Genomic DNA, 22,402 nt, shown 5'->3' with positions numbered 1-22,402 from the left:
AGAGGTGAAAAGATGACTTATTCGGCCGAAAGATTTTTTCTACGGCTAGCCTCCAGCTTCAGGTGGCAAATCACCAGGCCGCTACAATTTTAACTTGTGGGGCTCTCTCCTCAAGTTCAAGGATTCTGTGTCCCAGGAAGTGGCCCAGGAATTCGCCACCCTGGTGAAGGAAGGGACCGTGGCAGCTCGGTCCTCTCTGTTAAGGAAAAGTTAGCACATGTGACTCCATTTTGGTTTGGGGCCCACCATTGTTTAAATGCCAGCACATCATACACCAGGAGGAGTAATCCTTAGATACTGAATCCATGTGAAAATCCTCCTCCTTGTCTCCAGCCTGCCTTGATTCCCAGTATCTGGTTTTTGTCAGTCTCTAACTCCCTGTCTCTTGGCCTTGATGTGAGGCCTCCCATCCTGATAATAAAAGTTACTGATGCATGGCTTTAGAACCATGCTGTGTAATTAACATACTGGTATAGCACGAGGAATGCACCAAGCAGGGATAGGTGGTAGATAAGACAAGGGTTTGTTTATTGGCTAAGGTTTCCGATGCACGAGGGCAACATGCTTTGCTAAAAAGTATATAACCTTTGTATAATCTGTATTCAGGGTCCCCTCCTGGCTAGCAGGGGGGCACCACGCTCGAGCGTAATAAACTTAGTGTCTTTTGGGAACTCTGCAGTTGTGGACTTTATTTCTGTGCCTCAGCCTAGATTCGAACTGTGCGTGACCTATCAGGTATAATTCGCAGCATTGGTGTGCGTGTCCTATCAGGTATAATTCGCAGCACTTGTGTGCGTGTCCTACAAGGTGTAATTCGTAGCACTTGTGTGCGTGTCCTACCAGGTGTAATTCGTAGCACTTGTGTGCGTGTCCTACCAGGTATAATTCACAGCAGTTGTGTGCGTGTCCTACCAGGTGTAATTCGTAACATCTCTCCAGATGGGCCGGGACGCAGCCAATTCAGCTGCGCAGGAGGTCTTCTCAGCAGTGGTCATACGGCGCAGTTCCTGGCACCAGACCGCCAGTCTGTCACAGGAGATGCAGGCCTTGATCCAGGACCTTCTGTTTGACGGTGTCGGCCTGTTTTCTGATCAAACGGATGCTCGTCTGCATGGCCTAAAGGACACAAAGGCGACCCTCTGTTCCCTGGGGATGCACATGCCTCAGTCGTCTAGGCAGCCGTTCTGGCCTCCCCCACCTCCCAGTCAGTGGCAGCCTCTGCAGGAGCCAACGAGGAAAAGGGACACTGGGTTCAACTGCCGCCGTCCTTCAACGTCCCAATCTCCTGCGGAGCCTGGCCCAGCAAAACACCAGGGGGACCAGAAGCGCTCATTTTGAGGGTGCGCTCGGGAGCGATGCATCAGCCAACTTCCCGGATCCTTCCCGCCCCTTCCTCAACCACCTTTTCTCTTACTGCTTGGCCTGGTCGCGGGTTACCTTGGACCGTTGGGTCCTGAACATAGTGGCTCGGGGCTACACCCTGCAATTTTTGTCCACTCCTCCTTCCTGCCCCCCCCCTTCCCCGTCCCTCTTCAGGGACCCTTCTCATAAGCAACTCGTCGTTCAGGAGGTCAAAAACCTCCTACACCTCGGGATATGCAAGGAAGAGGATTCTACTCCCGCTACTTCCTAATCCCAAAGGCAAAAGTGGGGCTCAGACCCATCCTGGACCTGCAGGGCCTCAACAAGTCTCTGTTGAAGTGGAAGTTCCACATGGTATCCCTGGCCTCCATCATCCCTTCTCTGGTTCCGGGGGACTGGTAAGCGAATCTTGTCTTAAAAGACGCTTACTTTCATGTCTCTATCTTCCTGGGGAACAGATGTTTCCTGCGCTTTATAGTGGCAGGGCGCCACTTCCAGTTTACGGCGCTGCCCTTTGGCCTGTTCTCGGCCCCCAGGACGTTCACAAAATGCGTGGTGCCGGTGGCGGGTTACCTGAGGCGACAAGGGGTCCAGATCTTCCTGTGTCTCGGCGACTGGCTCATGAAAGACAGGTTTCAGGAATAGGTCCAGAGGAGCCTTGATCTGGTGCACTCCACCTGCAGTGACCTGGTCTCCTAATAAACACAGAAAAATCCATGTTAGCACCGGTTCAACACATAGAGTTCATCGGTGCGGTTCTCAGCTCCAGGCGGGCCAGGACTTTCCTGCCAGAAACACGTTTTCAAGCCATGTCTGACCTGATCATCCACATTCAGAGCCAATCTCTCACCACGGCCCACACGTGCCTGCGACTGATGGTGGCCACGTGCACCTATGTGGTAAGCCATGCCCGGTTTCATCTGAGGCCCCTACATGGCTGGCCTCGGTCTATATTCCCAGCAGGCACCCCTTGGGAGCCGAGCCATGTCCTCTCTTCGCTCTACTGGTGGCGGGATCCCAGGTCGGTGCTTCAGGGAGTCCCCTTCTTGACCCCGGAACCCTCACTCCCCTTGGTCTCGGACATGTCGGACCTGGGCTGGGGGGCCCATCTGGGTGACCTCAGCACCCAGTGCCGTTGGCTGCAACATGACCTAGCCCTTCATATCAATGTCAGGGCATCAGAGAATCATAGAATATCAGGGTTGGAAGGGACCTCAGGAGGTCATCTAGTCCAACCCCCTGCTCAAAGCAGGACCAATCCCCAACTAAATCATCCCAGCCAGGGCTTTGTCAAGCCTGACCTTAAAAACTTCTAAGGAAGGAGATTCCACCACCTCCCTAGGTAACCCATTCCAGTGCTTCACCACTCTCCTAGTGAAAAGGTTTTTCCAAGGTGGGGGACTCCAGACTGAACAGGAAGTGCCACATGTTCTGTTCTGTTCTCTGCAGGGCAGGGACAAGGGCTCCCTGTCAGATGCCTTCCTGATCCCATGGTCGGGAGCACTCATGTATGCCTTCCCACCGGTGCCACTGCTCCACAGGGTCCTGCTCAAGGTGAAATGAGACCAAGCTTCAGTCATCCTCATAGCCCCGGCGTGGTCTCGTCAGCACTGGTTCGCCATGCTCCTGAGCCTTTTGGCAGCCAACCTGATACAGCTGCCTCTTTGTCCGGACCTACTGTCCCAGAACCACAGCAATCTGCTGCACCCAAACCTGGTGGCACTGCACCTGACAGCCTGGTTCCTGCATGGCTGAGCAGGGAGGAGCAGCAGTGTTCCACCGGTGTCCAGCAGGTCTTGCTGGGCATCAGGAAGCCCTCCACCAGGGCTATCTACATATCGAAATGGAAGCGGTTCACATGTTGGTCTACGGATCACTGTATCCAGGCGGAGAAGGCCCCTCTGCAGGATGTCCAAGACTATTTGCTACACCTGAAGCTCCAGGGCCTGTCGCTGTCCTCGATCAGGGTGCACCTGGCGTCTATTTCAGCTTTCCACCCTCTGTTTCAAGGAAGGTCGGTCTTCGCCCATCCCATGACAGCGCGGTTTCTGAAAGGTCTGGAGTGCCTTTACCCGCATGCTGAGTCCTGGTCCCTCCTTGGGACCTGAACCTATGCTCTCTAGGTTCACAGGGCCCCCCGCCCCCCCCCTTGAGCCCCTGGCTTCCTGCTCCCTTCTCCTGTTATCCTGGAAGGTCTCCTTTTTGGTTGCTATAACTTCAGCCCATAGGGTGTCCAAGATTAGGGCGCTCACGTTAAAGCCCCCGTGTATAATCTTCTTTAAGGACAAGGTCCAACTGTGTCCACCGCTGGCCTTTCTGCCCAAGGTCGTCTCCCAGTCCCACACGAGTCAGGACATATATCTTCCAGTCCTTTACCCGAAGCCTCATGCGATGGATGAGGAGCGCAGGCTGCACACCTTGGATGTTAGGCAGGCTCTGGCCTTCTACATAGAGAGGACGAAGCCATTCCGTAAGTCTACGCAGCTGTTTGTTGCTGTCGCGGACCAAATGAAGGGTTGTCCAGTGTCCACCCAGAGGATCTCATCCTGGATCACGAGTTGTATCCACAATTGCTATGAATTGGTGAAGGTGCCCCCGCCACCAATTGTGACAGGCCACTCCACTAGGGTGCAGGCCTCGGCGGCAGCTTCCTCGCTCAGGTGCCGATCCAGGAAATCCAGGCTGATGCTGGTTTCAGCAGAGCAGTACTACAATCTGCTTGACTGTGAACTTCAAGCCCACCTCCTGCGATTCTGCTTGTGAGTCACCTACAGTGGAATTGGCATGCGCAAGCACTTGAAGAAGAAAAAATGGTTATTCACCTTTTTGTAACTGTTGTTCTTCGAGATGTGTTGCAAGCACCATCCCTAGGACCCAGGGCAGAAGTGATGAATCCATCACTTCTGGGACCGACCCATCACTTCTGGGACCAGCCGCGCCTGGTGCCAGCCAATTGCACTGGCGGCCTGCGGGGCCCCCAAAGCACAGGGCCCGGAGCAGTCGCCCCGATTCACCATACCTACTGGACAGCTCTGTATGTTGCTCATGTCCATTCCATTAACCGCCCTCCTGACCCTCTGTTGGAGTTGTCAGCAAGAACGATCCAAGAGGGCGCAGGGCTGGTGGTGCCTAATATACCACGCCTTGAGGGCGCCGCAGCCGGCTCTACGGGTACCGCTAAGGGAAAAGTCTTCGATGGCAGTGCACATGGGTGCACACACACATACAATGGAATGGACGTGAGCAACACATCTAAAAGAACAACAGTTACAAAAAGGTGAGTAACCGTTTTTTCCTTCCAAAGCGGCGTACTTTGCATTACCTTCATTTCTCCAGTTTGTCCAGTTTGTTTGGGAGGAGAGGTAGATACGCTGGAGGGTAGTGATAGGATACAGAGGGCCCTAGACAAATGAGAGGATTGGGCCAAAAGAAATCTGGTGAGGTTCAACAAGGACAAGTGCAGAGTCCTGCACTTAGGAAGGAAGAATCTCATGCACCGCTACAGACTAGGGACCGAATGGCTCGGCAGCAGTTCTGCAGAAAAGGACCTAGGGGTTACAGTGGACGAGAAGCTGGACATGAGTCAACAGTGTGCCCTTGTTGCCAAGAAGGCCAATGGCATTTTGGGCTGCATAAGTCGGGGCATTGCCAGCAGATCGAGGGACGTGATCGTTCCCCTCTATTCGACATTGGTGAGGCCTCATCTGGAGTACTGCGTCCAGTTTTGGGCCCCACACTACAAGAAGGATGTGGAAAAATTGGAAAGAGTCCAGCGAAGGGCAACAAAAATGATTAGGGGACTGGAACACATGACTTATGAGGAGAGGCTGAGGGAACTGGGATTGTTTAGTCTGCGGAAGAGAAGACTGAGGGGGAATTTGATAGCTGCTTTCAACTACCTGAAAGGGGGTTCCAAAGAGGATGGATCTAGACTGTTCTCAGTGGTAGCTGATGACAGAACAGGGAGTAATGGTCTCAAGTTGCAGTGGGGGAAGTTTAGGTTGGATATTAGGAAAAACTTTTTCACTAGGAGGGTGGTGAAACACTGGAATGGGTTACCTAGGGAGGTGGTGGAATCTCCTTCCTTAGAAGCTTTTAAGGTCAGGCTTGACAAAGCCTTGGCTGGGATGATTTAGTTGGGGATTGGTCCTGCTTTGAGCAGGGGTTTGGACTAGGTGACCTCCTGAGGTCCCTTCCAACCCTAATCTTCTGTGATTCTATGATTCAGATCATTTTTAATTTTAATCCTTATTAAACATTATTTTTTCCAAGCTCATGCTGAGGTGGTAATGCAAGCCAGGGGAGCATTCTTCCCACAGGCTACCATAGAGCAGCCTTCACTGGGAGAGGACACACCCACAGATTGGCCAGGCAGTCACAGGCCAGGAGATCTTCTGGAACTTGCACACAATAATGGCCATGAGTAATGCTTCCTACCACTTTTGAGTGGCTAGGAAGAGACCACATCCCTTCTTGGCATTAATCCAAGGCCTGCCAGTCCGCTTGGATTACAGCATTGCTGTTGACCGGCACTAGAAAGCATCAGTCCTGAGGAAACTACACTGGGGCAACATCTGCCTCCTCAGCAACACAGGTCACTTCAGGCCCATGCTCCACTCCCATAGAGCCCTGCAGCTAATCCAAGATCTCTGTCCTTGTTTCCAAAGCACGAACAGATCTGGGTCTGGATACCTGAGGCTCATCTCACTCTCCAGGACCTTCCCCACCCTCAGTGAGTCTGCTGCTCAGGCACAATGGGTGAAACTTGAGCGGGCAGGAGTTGGTGCTTCTTGGGGCTCACCCAGGACTGTAGAACTCCCTCCTGCAGAGCCTGGGAACTACCACAAACCCCTCAGTGTTTTCTAGTCCAAATGCAAAGTGCACTTGCCCCTCCCGTCCGAAACAACTGCCCAGAACATGTCAGTGACTAATCACAATAATGCCCCTGCTCACACACTCTCCTCAGGGTGAGGGATGACGAGGCAGGCCGTGTATCCCTAGCAATGGACGCAGTATGTAGAGTTGAATAGCAAAGATTCTAGTGGAACCATTGTCGTGGAGGAGAGAGCTCCTTTACTCACTGGAGGACTCTGAGCTTATTGTTCCAGAAAGCCATTTTCCCGGAGAGCTCAGAGATTCTGTATCCAGGACAAGATGCTAGGTCCCTGTACCTCCCACTCTAGCAATGGGCCTAGTCCCTGGAGCACCTCAAGACTTATAGCCCTGAGCAAAATTAGTTTCTTTTTAACTGTTCTGAGTCTCACTCTGGCTTGAATCCCAAGGCAGGGGGCTGCCAAGAGGATCTCTTGCAAAGAATTCCATTTGCTGAAATGTGCCTCCGTTTACCGAGGCCTCTGAAACTAGCAGGAGCTCTAGCAACCCGTCCCCAGGCTGGCTGCTGCCATGCGCTGGGCTGTCTGTGCTTCCTGTCTCATCTAAGGGAAGGAGTTTACCGAACCAAAAGAGAATGGATTCTGCTGCTGAGGAAGTCAGTCTAACAGATGCTGCAGGCTGTGGGTGAGAGTCCAAGGCCTTCAGAGAGGCTGTAGATTCCCATTGTTCTTGCCGTCCTCCCCATCTTCTGTCCTCCTTACTTCTCCTGCCCTACCTATTTCTCTCACTCTCTCTTAATCCAACTAGGGCAGCAAGGGGATACCCTGCTGGGCACACTACCTTCCTCCCCTGAATCCAGCCCATGGGCAGTGCAAAAGCTGCCCAACTCTGGCACTGAGCATTAACATGGGGTCATTTGCTCTTTCTGAGTTCCTTTGATTCAGCCCCTCTACCACCAGAGCTTTGCCGAAAGGCTATGTCTACAGTCAGCCATGTCCCTGGTGCTGGGGCAAGCAACTGGGGAGAATGATCGGTGCCTGATGCTCACTGCCCTCTGCTCTTTTCTCTTCCAGTCACCCGAAGCAGCTGGCAATCTCAGATACGTGGATGACACAAATAGCACAGGTAAGTTACTGACCTAGTAATAGGGAGCCATACAACCCCCACCTCCCCCACATCAACCCTCCTAGCCACAGTACTGGGGAGTCCACAGAGCACTGAAGAATCCAGTTTGTTCTGTTGCCTGAAGCAATCTCCTGTTTCTGTCCCATTCTAGATTGAACCCTCCAGTCCCGCAGCACTGAATTGTGGGTAGGATTTTTCTGCATTGTGGCTGGATGATGACTGATTTGCTGGGAGTAGTGCGTAGTGAGCATGCCTCCGTTTGTTCCTGGCCTCTGTCCTGAGGCAAAGGGTGGGAGGGTCTGGCCTCCTGCAGCTGACATTGGTGTGCAGTGTGCATGCCCCAGTATGTCCCCTGGGACTATCCTAGGTGGGAGTGGAGAGCCTGGCTGCCTGCAGCTGGGAATGGGAGGTATGTGGTGGGTTGCAGGGCTTGAGAACATTTGAGCACTTGAGAACCAGGGTTCTTCTTCGAGTCTGTGTGCATGTACATGGACCACATGCACATGGACTCAGAGTCTTTGGCCAGGATTGGCCAGCATGCACCCTGCATGGTTTTTTTTCATTTCATTTTCACAAAAAAACATTCTGTCTTTCTCAGTTTTGCTTTTGTGGTGCCTCGCACCAGTGGTGGTCTCAGAGTATCACAGCTTTAAGCCCTGTCCATCACGCGATGCACTTACTCCCCATGATTGAGCACAGTTGGTGCCTTCAGTCTTGGTGACAGCCGTGTCGCAGACCAGTGCTCGGTGGATTGGCCTTTCTCCCCCAGGGCTCGTTTTTCCTGTGATAGCCAACTAAAACACTTCCTCCTGATGTGGTCCATTAGAGGAGCACTGGATCCCATCCCAAAGAAAGTCCCTCTGACTAAAAAAGGCACTCTCTCCTCACAGGTCCCCTTCAGTCAGTGTCCTGTAATTAGGGATTCGACTCCTAAGGCCAGGTGTACACTGTCACTCCCATAGGTATAACTTATGTCGCTCAGAGGTGTGAATAAGATGCCCCCCTGAGTGACGTAAGTTACACCGACCTAAGCACCAGTGTGGACAGCGCTACCTCTCCCAGAGATGGATTTATTGTTAGCCGATGGGCGCGTAATCAGACACGCTGCCGCGGCATAACTGTGTTGGAGCTGCTGCGCTGCTGTAGTTCCTCTAGTGTAGACTAGCCCAAAGACTGCCATGCCTAAGTGCCTGCAGCCCCGTGTTGACATTCGTCCATTCCTTAAGGCAAGTTTGGCACTGGCAGGGAGCCTGGCACTGAAGCCTGGTACTACCTCCACCTTGAGGAAGGGCAGATTGGAGCTCCATTCCCGGGGAGGCTCTTGGCACTGACCTTCCTACCCAGAACAGGATAGGACAGAGAGAGCACAGAAGAGCCATAGCACTGTCTATCCAAAATTGTCAGGCCTTGGGCTTAATCATGCTGAAAAGTCTAAAATGACTGAGTCCTTCAACTGCTCAGATCTGAGGAAAATGAAATCCACCCCAGCACTGAAGCCTGGTACCGATTAACTCTCCTGGTTGCCAAGTGGTCAGTAGCAAAATTGGCACCCACAGTGGAGTCCTTGACAGGTCTGGCGGATGGAACGCACATGTTGAGCCCTCCATACCAACGGCAGTCCCAATATGTCAGGTGCCACAATACCTGATCCTACTGCCAACAACCTCTCACCCTTGCTTAGAGAGCTCGACACCACCTGTAGAGCATGACCAGTTCTTGTCTCCTGCCCATTCCTTTTCCCCTGAATTAAGCAGGGAACCATCACCAGTTCCTTGCCTGCTGGCTAGACCTACATCATCCTCTCATTCTCCACTCCCTGATCACAGAGAACCCCTCCTAAATATCTCCCTCTCATTCTACCGTCTTCTCCATGAGCTTTCTTAGTCTTCTCCATGAGCTCCATCTCCTCCATGGTCTTACCCCTTCAGTTTCCACCTGGGCCTTATTGGGTGTTTTGGGACCCCCCCTTCTAAGCCCTCTTGAACTTGTTCACCTTCCTGTTCTTCTTTAAAGAACCCAGATCTAATTCACTAACTAGGTCTGTCCCTTGTCCGCCCAGTGATATGGGTCTCCATAGAGAGCGAGAACCAGAACAGGAGGAGGATGAAGATAGAGAGCAAAACAGGGAAGAGGATGTTACTCTGGGAGCCTCAAGAGCTTCCTAACCGTTTCCCTCCCATGTCTTCGAAAAGCCCTATCATCACTGGACAAAGCAGTGACGTCCACCCCAATTCCTGCCTCAGATGACTTCCAGGCTAGGTTTGCTGTGAAGTATATCAGACTGATTAGATTCGTAGACTCATAGACTTTAAGGTCAGAGGGGACCATCATGATCATCAAGTCTGACCTCCTGCACATTGCAGGCCACAGAATCTCACCCACGCACTCCTGAAATAGACCCCTAACCTCTGGCAGAGTTACTGAAGACCTCAAATCGTGATTTACAGACTTCAAGTTACAGAGAATTCAGCATTTACACTAGTTTAAACTTACAAGTGACCCATGCTGCAGAGGAAGGTGAACCCCCCCTCGCCCTCCCCCCAGGGTCTCAGCCAAACTGACCGGGGGGGAAATTCCTTCCTGACCACAAATATGGTGATCAGTTAAACTCTGAGCATGTGGGCAAGACCCACAGCCAAACACCTGGGAAAGAATTCTCTGTAATAACTTAAAGGTCCATCCAGCCCAGTATCCTGTCTAATGACAGTGGCCAATGCCAGGTGCCCCGGAGGGAGTGAACCTAACAGGTAATGATCAAGTGATCTCTCTCCTGCCATCCATCTCCACCCTCTGACAAACAGAGGCTAGGGACACCATTCCTTACCCATCTTGGCTAACAGCCATTAATGGACTTAACCTCCATGAATTTATCCAGTTCTCTTTTAAACCCTGTTATAGTCCTAGCCTTCACAACCTCCTCAGGCAAGGAGTTCCACAGGTTGACTGTGTGCTGTATGAAGAAGAACTTTCTTTTATTTGTTTTAAACCTGCTGCCCATTAATTTAATTTGGTGGCCCCTAGTTCTTGTGTTATGGGAACAAGTAAATAACTTTTCCTTATTCACTTTCTCCACACTACTCATGATTTTATAGACCTCTATCATATTCCCCCTTAGTCTTCTCTTTTCCAAGCTGAAAAGTTCTAGCCTCTTTAATCTGCCCTCATATGGGACCCGTTCCAAACCCCTGTGGTGGAAAATTAACCACTCGTTGTGTTTGGATCAGAACAGGCCTGAGGCTCCTTTATTGATTACAAGCGCAGGGGAGTAACAGCTCGAAGTAGCTGCCCCCTGATGCAAAGCACACACAGCTTTTTAAAGCTTAAAACCACAGACAAATTACACATTCTTCCATATTAATTACCTTATTTGGAATACATTGCAAAATTAACACTGGTCAAAAGCAAAAACAAGCGTCTCCCCCACTAGGCCCCTCTTGTTATTCACTGTCCGTTCTTTTGCAGTTAGCTACCTTTCTAACACAGCTGTTGCAGCTATATATTTCATAAGCTTGACTACCGCAAATTTGTTCTGTCCCCAGACCACAATTGGTCAAGCACACTTGCACCAACTGTGTTTTCCCTTGTTTGGCATATAATGTAAGCTTTTAACAGTTGCTCTGCCTTATTTGGAATACACCAAAACAAGCTTTTCCTGTTATTGACAGGTTTGTTCTTTTGCGGTTAATGGTCTTTCCTAATTTCTAGCTGCTATGGTTACATTTCTTAAGCCATGCTGTTGTAACTGCCCTACAATGGAATTTTCCTCTTCTTATGCTCTGTATACACAGTTAGCTTGACCAAAGTTTTAGGCCTATAAGTTTAGGCCTGCTAGATCTTTCCTCCACACCCCTAATCATTTTAGTTGCCCTTCTCTGAACCTTTTCTAATGCCAGTATATTTTTTTTTGCGATGAGGAGACCACATCTGTACGCAGTATTCAAGATTTGGGTGTACCATGGATTTATATAAGGGCAATAAGATATTCTCCGTCTTATTCTCTATCCCTTTTTTAATGATTCTTAACATCCTGTTCGCTTTTTTGACTGCCGCTGCACACTGCATGGACGTCTTCAGTGAACTATCCACGATGACTCCTCTGATGGTTAGAAACCTTCATCTAATTTGAAGCCTAAACTTGTTGATGGCCAGTTTATATTCATTTGTTCTAATGTCCACGTTGGCACTTAACTTACATAACTCCTCTCCCTCCCTGATATTTATCCCTCTGATTATTTATAGAGAGCAACCATATCTCCCCTCAGCCGTCTTTTGGTTAGGCTAAACAAGTCAAGCTCTTTGAGTCTTCTCTCATAAGACACGTTTTCCATTCCTCAGATCATCCTAGTAGCCCTTCTCTGCACCTGTTCCAGTTTGAATTTATCTTTCTAAAATATGGGAGACCAGAACTGCACACAGTATTTCAGATGAGGTCTCACCAGTGCCTTGTATAACGGTACTAACACCTCCTTATCTCTACTGGAAATACCTCACCTGATGCACCCTAGGACTGCATTAGCCTTTTTCACAGGTGCATCACATTGCTGGTTCGTAGTCATCCTGTGATCAACCAGTACACCCAGATTTTTCTTCTCCTCTGTCACTTCCAACTGATACAGCCGCAGCTTATAGCAAAAATTCTTGTTGTTAGTCCCTAAATGTATGACCTTGCACTTTGCACTATTAAATTTTATCCCATTTCTATTACTCCAGTTTACAAGGTCATCCAGATCATCTTGTATGATGTTGAGCTACCCATTATATAGGAGAAAGCTCAAACTTTTCAGTATTCTCCATCTGACTTTCCCATGCAATTGGCAATGCTAATCCATAAAGGGACATTAATCATTCATTCATAGATTCACAGAGCCTGTGAAAGGCCCTTGGAAGATTCTAGCCTTCTCAGTTCTCTCAAATATTGTAGCTATGAAGAGGTATCAAATCCCTCAGAAAGGGTTTAAGAATTTCTACTCCCATTCATGCCCATGGTCCTTAATGAGTTCTGTAGTTGAGGAAAAATACAAATAGGCTGAAAAATTCAGTCATTTCCAAAGATATAAGGACCCCAAGAGACGTAACCTCTTAGGCAGGACCTCTTTGGCTTCTCTCCAACTAAGGATAGACAATTCTTCTCCATCCATCAGCTCAGCAGCGACAATGGGTCTGAATGAAATCTTTCCATCACTTTTCAGTCTTGCACAGCTTTGTTCATCTTTAAACCTTTTTGTTCCATGTCATTTTTCACCAAGTCTATCCAGTGCATCCACAGTCTTCTTCTATTTCTTGGTTCAAATTTCATGTCCCACCTATTTTGAGAGTTATGGAGGATGTGTGGGGCAAAACAATTGAGATCCGCCCCATATCACCCAAAAACCTCTTAGTCATGGGGACCTTAAACTCTATGTTAAAAAGTATGAGAACAGGAGGGCAAGTGACTTGGTTTCATGTTCTCTATGTATATAAATCTCCCCACTGTATTTTCCACTGAATGCATCCGATGCAGTGAGCTGTAGCTCACGAAAGCTTATGCTCAAATAAATTTGTTAGTCTCTAAGATGTTAGTCTCTAAGCCTCATCCACCTCATCCCCCTGGTCCGGTGGTCTATAGCAGACTCCTACCACTACATCACTCTTGTTGCTCACACTTCTAAACTTAATCCAGAGACACTCAGGTTTTTCTGCAGTTTCATACTTGAGCTCTGAGCAGTCATACTGCTCCCTTACATACAGTGCTACTCCCCCACCTTTTCTGCCCTGCCTGTTCTTCCTGAACAGTTTATATCCATCCATGACAGTACTCCAGTCATGTGAGTTATCCCACCAAGTCTCTGTTATTCCAATCACATCATAATTCCTTGACTGTGTCTGAGCTATTGAAGTCCTCAAATCATGGTTTAAAGACTTCAAGGTGCAGAGAATCCTCCAGCAAGTGACCTGTGCCCCATGCTACAGAGGAAGGCAAAAAACCTCCAGGGCCTCTGCCAATCTGCCCTGGAGGAAAATTCCTTCCCAACCCCAAATATGGCGATCAGCTGAACCCAGAGCATGTGGGCAAGATTCACCAGCCAGATACCCAGGAAAGAATTCTCTGTAGTAACTCAGATCCCGCCCCATCTAACATCCCATCACAGGCCATTGGGCCTATTTACCATGAATAGTGAAAGATCAATTAATTCCAAAATCATGTTATCCCATCATACCATCTCCTCCATAAACTTATCGAGTTTAATCTTGAAGCCAGATATGTCTTTTGCCCCCACTGCTTCCCTTGGAAGGCAATTCCAGAACTTCACTCCTCTGATGGTTAGAAATCTTCATCTAATTTCAAGTCTAAACTTTCCGATGGCCAGTTTGTATCCATTTGTTCTTGTGTCCACATTGGTACTGAGCTTAAATAATTCATCTCCCTCTCCGGTATTTATCCCTCTGGTATATTTATAGAGAGCAATCATATCTCCCCTCAACCTTCTTTTGGTTAGGCTAAACAAGTCAAGCTCTATGACTCTTCTCTCATAAGACACATTTTCCATTCCTCGGATCATCCTAGTAGCCCTTCTCTGCACCTGTTCAGTTTGAATTCATCTTTATTAAACATGGGAGACCAGAACTGCACACAATATTCCAGATGAGGTCTCACCAGTGCCTTGTATAATGGTACTAAAACCTCCTTATCTCTACTGGAAATACCTCGCCTGATGCATCCCAAAACCGCATTAGCTTCTTTCACGGCCATATCACATTGGCGGCTCATAGTCATGCTGTGATCAACCAATACTCCGAGGTCCTTCTCCTTCTCTGTTACTTCCAAGTGATGTGTCTCCAGTTTATAACAGAAATTCTTGTTATTAATCCCTAAATGCATGACCTTGCACTTCTCACTATTAAATTTCATCCTATTACTATTACTCCAGTTTACAAAGTCATCCAGATCCTTCTGTAGGATATCCCGGTCCTTCTCTGTATTGGCAATACCTCCCAGCTTTGTATCATCCGCAAACTTTATTAGCACACTCCCACTTTTTGTGCCGAGGTCAGTAATAAAAATATTAAATAAGATTCGTCCCAAAACCAATCCCTGAGGAACCCCACTGGTAACCTCCCTCCAATCTGACAGTTCGCCTTTCAGTAGGACCCATTGTAGTCTCCCCTTTAACCAATTCCTTATCCACCTTTCAGTTTTCCTATTGATCCCCATCTTATCCAATTTAACTAATAATTCCCCATGTGGCACGGTATCAAACGCTTTACTGAAATCTAGGTAAATTAGATCCACTGCATTCCCTTTGTCTAAAAAACCTGTTACCTCCTCAAAGGAGGAGATCAGGTTGTTTGGCACTATCTACCTGTTTTAAAATCATGTTGTATTTTGTCCCATTTACCATTGACCTCAATGGCCTTAACTACTTTCTCCTTCAGAATTTTTTCCAAGACCTTGCATACTACAGATGTCAAACTAACAGGCCTGTAGTTATCCGGATCGCTTTTTTTTCCTTTCTTAAAAATAGGAACTATGTTAGCAATTCTCCAGTCATACGGTACAACCCCTGAGTTTACAGATTCATTAAAAATTCTTGCTAATGGGCTTGCAATTCCATGTGCCAGTTCCTTTAATATTCTTGGATGAAGATTATCTGGGCCCCCCGATTTAGTCCCATTAAGCTGTTCGAGTTTCGCTTCTACCTCAGATATGGTAATATCTACCTCCATCTCCTCATTCCCATTTGTCATGCTACCATTGTCCCTAAGATCCTCATTAGCCTTATTAAAGACTGAGGCAAAGTATTTGTTTAGATACTGGGCCATGCCTAGATTATCCTTAACCTTCACTCCATCCTCAGTGTTTAGTGGTCCCACTTCCTCTTTCTTTGTTTTCTTCTTATTTATATGGCTATAGAACCTTTTACTATTGGTTTTAATTCCCTTTGCAGGGTCCAACTCTACTTGACTTTTAGCCTTTCTCACTTTATCCCTACATGTTCTGACCTCAAAAAGGTAGCTTTCCTTGCTGATCCCTATCATCTTCCACTCCCTGTAATCTTTCTGCTTTTTCTTAATCACCTCTCTGAGATGCTTGCTCCTCCAGCTTGTCTACAACTCCTGCCTATGGATTTTTTCCCCTTTCTTGGGATGCAGGCTTCTGACAGCTTCTGCACCTTTGACTTGAAGTAATCCCAGGCCTCCTCTGCCTTTAGATCCATAAGTTCTTCAGTCCAATCCACTTCCCTAACTAATTTCCTTAATTTTTGAAAGTCAGCCCTTTTGAAATCAAAAACTCTAGTCGCAGATTTATTTTTGTTTATCCTTCCGTTCAGTTTGAACTGAATTAGCTCATGATCACTTGAACCAAGGTTGTCCCCTACAACCATTTATTCTATGAGGTCCTCACTACTCACCAAAACCAAATCTAAAATGGCATCCCCTCTTGTCGGTTCAGCAACTATTACTCATCCACTGTAACCAGAAGCTGGAGATGAGTCAGCAGTATGCCCTTGTTGCCAAGAAGGCTAACGGCATATTGGGCAGTATTAGTAGGAGCCTTGGCAGCAGATTGAGGGAAGTGATCGTTCCCCTCTATTCGGCACTGGTGAGGCCACATCTGGAGTATTGGTCTAGTTTTGGGGCCCCCCACTACAGAAGGGATGTGGACAAATTGGAGAGTCTAGCAGAGGGCAATGAAAATGATTAAGGGGTGGGGCACATGACTTCCAAGGAGAGGCTGAGGGAACTGGGCTTGTTTAGTCCGCAGAAGAGAAGAGTGAGGGAGGATTTGATAGCAGCCTTCAACTACCTTAAGGGGGGTTCCAAAGAGGATGGAGCTCGGCTGTTCTCAGTGGTGGCAGATGACAGAACAAGGAGCAGTGGTCTCAAGTTGCAGTGGGGGAGGTCTAGGTTGGATATTAGGAAACACTATTTCACTAGGAGGGTGGTGAAGCACTGGAATGGGTTCCCTCGGGAGATGATGGAATTTCCATCCTTAGAGGTTTTTAAGGCCTGGCTTGACAAAGCCCTGGCTGGGATGATTTAGTTGGGGATTGGTCCTGCTTTGAGCAGGGGGTTGGACTAGATGACCTCCTGAGGTCCCTTCCAACCCTGATATTCTATGATTCTTCCTAGCAATCCTTCTTCTTGGAATAATATCCCATTGTTGAAGAATTCAGAGCCCTCTTTCCAACACCACCTGCGTATGCACGCATTTACTTTCACAATTTGATGGTCCCTACCTGGGCCTTTTTCTTCAACAGGGAGGATGGACGAGAACACAACTTGCGCCTCCAACCCCTTTATCCTTCTTCCCAGAGCCACATAATCTGCAGTGAGCCGCTCAAGGTCATTCTTGGCAGTATCATTTGTGCCCACGTGGAGAAGTAGGAAAGGGTAGTAGTCTGAGGGCTTGATCAGTCTCCGCAGACAGTCCGTCACATCCTGGATTCTAGCTCCCGCCTACCATTCCTTAGAATCATGAACTCTGTGATATTACGATCACTTTCACCCAAACAGCCTTCCACCTTAGAATTCTCAACCAGTTCTTCCCTATGTGCCAGAATCAAATCCAGAACAGCCTCTCCCCTAGTCGCTTTCTCCACCTTCAGTAATAAAAAGTTGTCTCCAGAGCATTTCAAGAACTTGGTGGATGATCTGTGCCCCACTGTGTTGTTTTCCCAACAGCTGTCTGTGTAGCTGAAGTCCCCCATCACCACCAAGCCCTGTGCTTCGGATGATTTTGTTAGTTATTCCAAACTAAGAGCTCTCAGTCTGGGGAATCTTCCCCAGGGAAGGAGTGGGAATCCCATCCTGGGACATTTAAAACTATGTGGGCAGAGCCTTGATTATAGAGAACATGCAACTACATCCTACAGTGCTAGGGACATTATAGCTAGACCAGTACTGCACTGGTGTTGGAGAAGCACTAGGCATGACTCAAGAGGGCCTGCACCAAGGTAACCTGATGACAAATCCCTTAGAGGTAGCTGGCTCTCTCCTATGGGTGTGACTGTCACTGCAAAGTTACTGATTTGTAAGTCCATAGAATCATAGAATAACAGAGTTGGAAGAGACCTCTGGAGGCCATCTAGTCCAACCCCCTGCCCAGAGCAGGACCAATCCCAACTAAATCATCCCAGCCAGGGCTTTATCAAGCCTGACCTTAAAAACTTCTAAGGAAGGGGATTCCACCACCTCCCTAGGTAACGCATTCCAGTGTTTCACCACCCTCCTAGTGAAAAAGTTTTTCCTAATATCCAACCTAAATCTCCCCCACTGCAACTTGAGACCATTACTCCTTGTCCTGTCATCTGCTATCACTGAGAATAGTCTAGATCCATCCTCTTTGGATCCACCTTTCACGTAGTTAAAAGCAGCTATCAAATCCCCCCTCATTCTTCTCTTCCGTAGACTAAACAATCCCAGTTCCCTCAGCCTCTCCTCAAAAGTCATGTGTTCCAGACCCCTAATCATTTTTGTTGCCCTTCGCTGGACTCTCTCCAATTTCTCCACATCCTTCTTATAGTGTGGGGCCCAACACTGGACACAGTACTCCACATGAGGCCTCACCAGTGTCGAATAGAGGGGAACGATCACGTCCCTCGATCTGCTGGCAATGCCCCTTCTTATACACCCCAAAATGCCATTGGCTTTCTTGGCAACAGGGGCACACTGTTGACTCATATCCAGCTTCTCGTCCACTGTCACCCCTAGGTCCTTCTCTGCAGAACTGCTGCCGAGCCATTCGGTCCCTAGTCTGTAGCGGTGCATGGGATTCTTCCGTCCTAAGTGCAGGACTCTGCACTCGTCCTTGTTGAACCTCATCAGATTTCTTTTGGCCCAATCCTTCAATTTGTCTAGGTCCCTCTGTATCCTGTCCCTCCCCTCCAGCGTATCTACCACTCCTCCCAGTTTAGTGTCATCTGCAAACTTGCTGAGGGTGCAATCCACACCATCCTCCAGATCATTAATGAAGATATTGAACAAAACCGGCCCCAGGACCGACCCTTGGGGCTGGGGCACTCCGCTAGATACCAGCTGCCAACTAGACATGGACCCATTGATCACTACCCGTTGAGCCCGACAATCTAGCCAACTTTCTACCCACCTTGTAGTGCATCCATCCAGCCCATACTACTTTAACTTGCTGACAAGAATACTGTGGGAGACCGTGTCAAAAGCTTTGCTAAAGTCGAGGAATAACACGTCTACTGCTTTCCCTTCATCCACAGAACCAGTTATCTCATCATAGAAGGCAATTAGATTAGTCAGGCATGACTTTCCCTTGGTGAATCCATGCTGACTGTTCCTGATCACTTTCCTCTCGTCTAAGTGCTTCAGAATTGATTCCTTGAGGACATGCTCCATGATTTTTCCAGTCCAGTGAGGGGGACTCCTACTGCTCTCCCAAATCCTTCTGTCCTTGGCCATGGCAGAAAGGGTCCTAACAGCAAGTGGAAATGAAATGACTTTTCTTTGGCATCCAATTAATTTGGTTTGGTTTGACTGGAGGGCGGGAATGAGTCTAGGAGACCACAGGGCATAGCTAGCTATGAGGTTTCAGGGAAAAAAAGTAATGCTTATTCAGGACAAAATTAAAAATTTGAAATTTTTCATGGAAAAGAAATTCAGAAAAATTCCATTTCAGGGGAACAAAAATGGGTTTTTTTTTCCAGTTTACCAGCTGCTTGCCTGGAAGGGTCTTAGAGAGACAAAGCCGGGGGAGGTAATGTCTTTTATTGGACCAACTTGTGTTGGCGAGAGAAACAACCTGTCAGGCTTACACAGAGCTCTTCTGCAGGTACTCAGAGTGTCACAGCTAGATACAAGGTGGAACAGATTGTTTAGCATAAGTGGTTAGTTCAAGAGACCATTCAAGGTGAAGTGGCCCGTTAACACCCCTCCAGTCATAGGGAGGAAAGGAAGAGCAAGGGTAGGTGGTTGTTAGTGCATTATAGATTGTCGTACTAAGCCACAAATCCAGTGTCTCTGTTCACAAAGTGATCACTCTGTATCTGAGAGGCATGCTGCTCTGTGGGAAATACTGTCTGTCTCCTCCCTGATTACTGTCTGTCTGTCTCTGCTCAGTTCCCCAGGATCAGGATGGGCCAGCAGAGGAAGAGGAGCTGTTAGTAACGCACGACTCCTCAACACCCACCACATCAGCACTTGAAGAAATGGCTCTGTACAGCAGCAAGCGCAAACTCCGACACAGCCGTCGCAGTCTGGAGGCTGCTGTCCCCACATAGAGGGTCTGCTGCACCAGGGCAACAGGACAGCCCAGCACAGGGCTCTACAACTTCCTGCACTCCACAGACAGCACTGGACTGGGTCCCACAGCTGCCTCCTTGACATTGGCTGGGACCTGCGCACCCAGAAGGCGTTGTGGTTAACGAACTTCCTTTAGGCTGGGAACCTCCTTTTTCTCTCACTACCCACAGTGCACTGGGGCACGTGCTGAACAAAACAGGACAGTGCTGGACTTGTAGATGTCTGACAAAGGGGGGGAGGGGCAAGGCAGTGGGCAGCAGCAGTTTGTTAGTCTGTAAATAGTATGTGTGTATGTGTGCGCACGCACGTGTGTGGGTGTGACGCTGCACCTGTTATTCCCTCCACTTGGGTTTTTCAGTGGCTACTACGGGGGCTTTGTTCTGATGTGACTTAGCAGGAAGGGCCAGCCCTTTACTCCCTTTTAAATCCCACTGATTTGTTAAAAGCCAGCTCCCCCCCTAAACCATGGAGTGTCCTGTCCGTGCAGGGGCAGGAATCTGCGACCTCTCTAGAACACATTGTCCCCATGCCACTCCGCCACCAGGCCAATAATAATCTGGCTGGTGTGACGCTGATCCTCCGGCAATAGCACTGCCCCTCAGATGCACATGTAATTCGTGGCGCATAGGCTGTGGTCCATTCTCGGCAAACACACTACAGGGGGAGGGGGGACATGCGGGGAACAGGTGCTGACTGTCCTGTGTGAGAGTAGCATACATGAGATGGATGGACTAGGGCAGGTGGGAGTGCGAGGCTACAGCAGTGTCTGCATGTGACAGCAGTAGGGACAGACTAGTTGGGGATTAGAATGTGGTGACTCAGCAGTAGGCGGTACAAATAAAGAGACGGGGGTAAGGTTAGAGTAGGGGGTGCAGGCAGTAAGGTGGGATGTGGACTGGCTGGGGTCAAGTTAAGGGTACTGGGTGCAGGATGATGATGGTACACAGAGAGCGATGGTGGTGGCAGCAGAAGCTGGTGGCTCTCACTGTGTTGCCCATGACCACTGCAGTAAAATGTGAGTTTTGAGTGGGGTTGGAGCATAGACAAAGTGAGCACCATGCAGGGAGCTCCAGGAGATAACGGATAATGAGATATGCATCCCACTAACTACAAATCCTACGGTCTCTCTCTGACGACTTGGTGACGTCCTGACGCTTTACCTGCAGATTAGGGCAGACAAGAGATGCTTTACACATGCACCAAGGCTGTTATTGCTGGCTTCCTGACTGGAACAGAGCCTGTCAGCCTCAGTACCAAGTGAACCCAAGGCTATGGCGCCAGTGACTAGGCGCCTGTATCTACCAGTGAAATTATCATTTCTCTTGTTCTTACTGCCCTCTGCAAGTTAAGCAGCCCTTATCCACACATGCCCCAAATCAAAGCAAGGCATCTGAGCTTGGTTTGGCAATGGTCTGAGTGATCTTTCCACTCCCTCTAACAAATCGGTGCTCTCTTACTTGCTGATGCCGCCAGCAGTAAGTCCAGAGTTGGCCCTTAATCCTCCCAGTGCCAGGATGTGACTCGGGAGTGGAGGGCACTTCTGCTTGTACATTTACTAAATGACTGGATGCGGTTTCTTTTAGTTGAGAATCTCCTCTCTTCACACCAAATCACATGGCTCATTTTAACTGAATTGATATGTTTAATTTTACAGGGCTTGGATGGGGGAAATCTGATAATCTATCAAACTGCAGCCATGGCTGCTGCCATCATCAGCAATTTGAGCTTTTCCTTTTTAAAACCTCATTTTAGCATTTGCTTTTTAACAAGAACAATTTCTGGACACAATCATGAATTGGTTTTGGTGACTAACTTGTGATTTTCCTTTCCCTTTGTGGTACCTGGGTGCCAGGCTCTGATCTCTCTCTTCTCCTGAGAGATGCGGAGGAAAAATTAGCTCATCAAGACTGTAACTAGTGAAATTTGTACAACCAAAGAAATCTATTTTGTGGTTCAAGGAGAATAAAGTTTACTTTACATTTTAGAGCCTGTGTCTGTCTGTGGATGAAGCTTTTTCCTCAGGCCAGTGGGAAGCACTAGAAGGGCCTCTCTCTATTCACTGCTTCTACTTTCAAATCTAGATAAAGGCAAGTCTTCCAGCATCTCTGCTTCAACGTCCATCACATCTGCCCTGCTATGGTCTCTCCTATCTTGAGACTTCTTTCATAGATTTCAAGGCTAGAAGGAACTGCGGTACCCCTTTAGTTTGACCGCCTGTATAACAGGTCAGCGAACGGCCCCAAACTAATTTCCAGAGCATATTTTTTAGAAAAACATCTAGTCTTGATTTAAGAATTGCCCAAGATGGAGTGGTCACCACAACAACTGAGTAAATTGTTCCAGTGGTTAATTATGCTCATTGTTAAAAATGTATGCCTTATTTCCAGTCTGAATTTGTCTAGCTTCAACATCACTGGATCGTATTTTATCTTTCTCTGCCAGACTAAAGAGCCCATTATTGAATACTTGTTCCCCATGTTGCAGATCAAATCAAATTATCCTTTAACCTGTTCTTAAACTACATAGATTGAGCTCCTTGAGTCTATTATACTCCTTGAACTCCTTTCTATCCCCCCCATCACACATGAAGTTGTGCATGTCACCTGCCAACATAACCATGTTTCACTGTCTCACACACACTTTCTAGATCAGGGGCAGGCAAACTTTTTGGCCTGAGGGCTGCATCGGGTTTCTGAAATTGTATGGAGGGCCGGTTAGGGAAGGCTGTGCCTCCCCAACCAGCCAGGCATGGCCCGGCCCCCCCTGCCCCCTATCCAACCCCCCCTGCTTCTCACCCCCTGACAGTCCCCCCGGGACGCCTGCCCCATCCAAC

The 22,402-nt window shown here is 48.4% G+C and overlaps 1 protein-coding gene across 48 annotated transcripts in view; it reads left to right on the top strand.

Moving 5' to 3' along the window:
- Positions 1-21,553, top strand: part of SCRIB (scribble planar cell polarity protein) — a 240,891-nt gene extending 219,338 nt beyond the window's left edge. For 42 of the 48 annotated variants that reach the window (XM_037891689.2, XM_037891716.2, XM_043538871.1 and 39 more), the window contains 2 exons: positions 7,269-7,320; positions 19,387-21,553. In XM_037891689.2, the coding sequence (XP_037747617.1) occupies positions 7,269-7,320; positions 19,387-19,547 (213 nt within the window). In that variant the 3' untranslated portion in view covers positions 19,548-21,553. Of the gene's footprint in view, positions 1-7,268; positions 7,321-7,471; positions 7,507-19,386 lie in introns of all 48 variants that reach the window. The other 6 variants (XM_037891700.2, XM_037891693.2, XM_043538870.1 and 3 more) reach the window with 4 other exon arrangements.
- The last annotated feature ends 849 nt before the right edge of the window (positions 21,554-22,402 follow it).

Source organism: Chelonia mydas, chromosome 2 (genome assembly GCF_015237465.2).
Source record: "Chelonia mydas isolate rCheMyd1 chromosome 2, rCheMyd1.pri.v2, whole genome shotgun sequence".
Taxonomy (NCBI): Eukaryota; Metazoa; Chordata; order Testudines; family Cheloniidae; genus Chelonia; species Chelonia mydas.
Note: the sequence above shows the minus strand (reverse complement) of the source record. Positions and strands in the feature narration are given on the sequence as shown.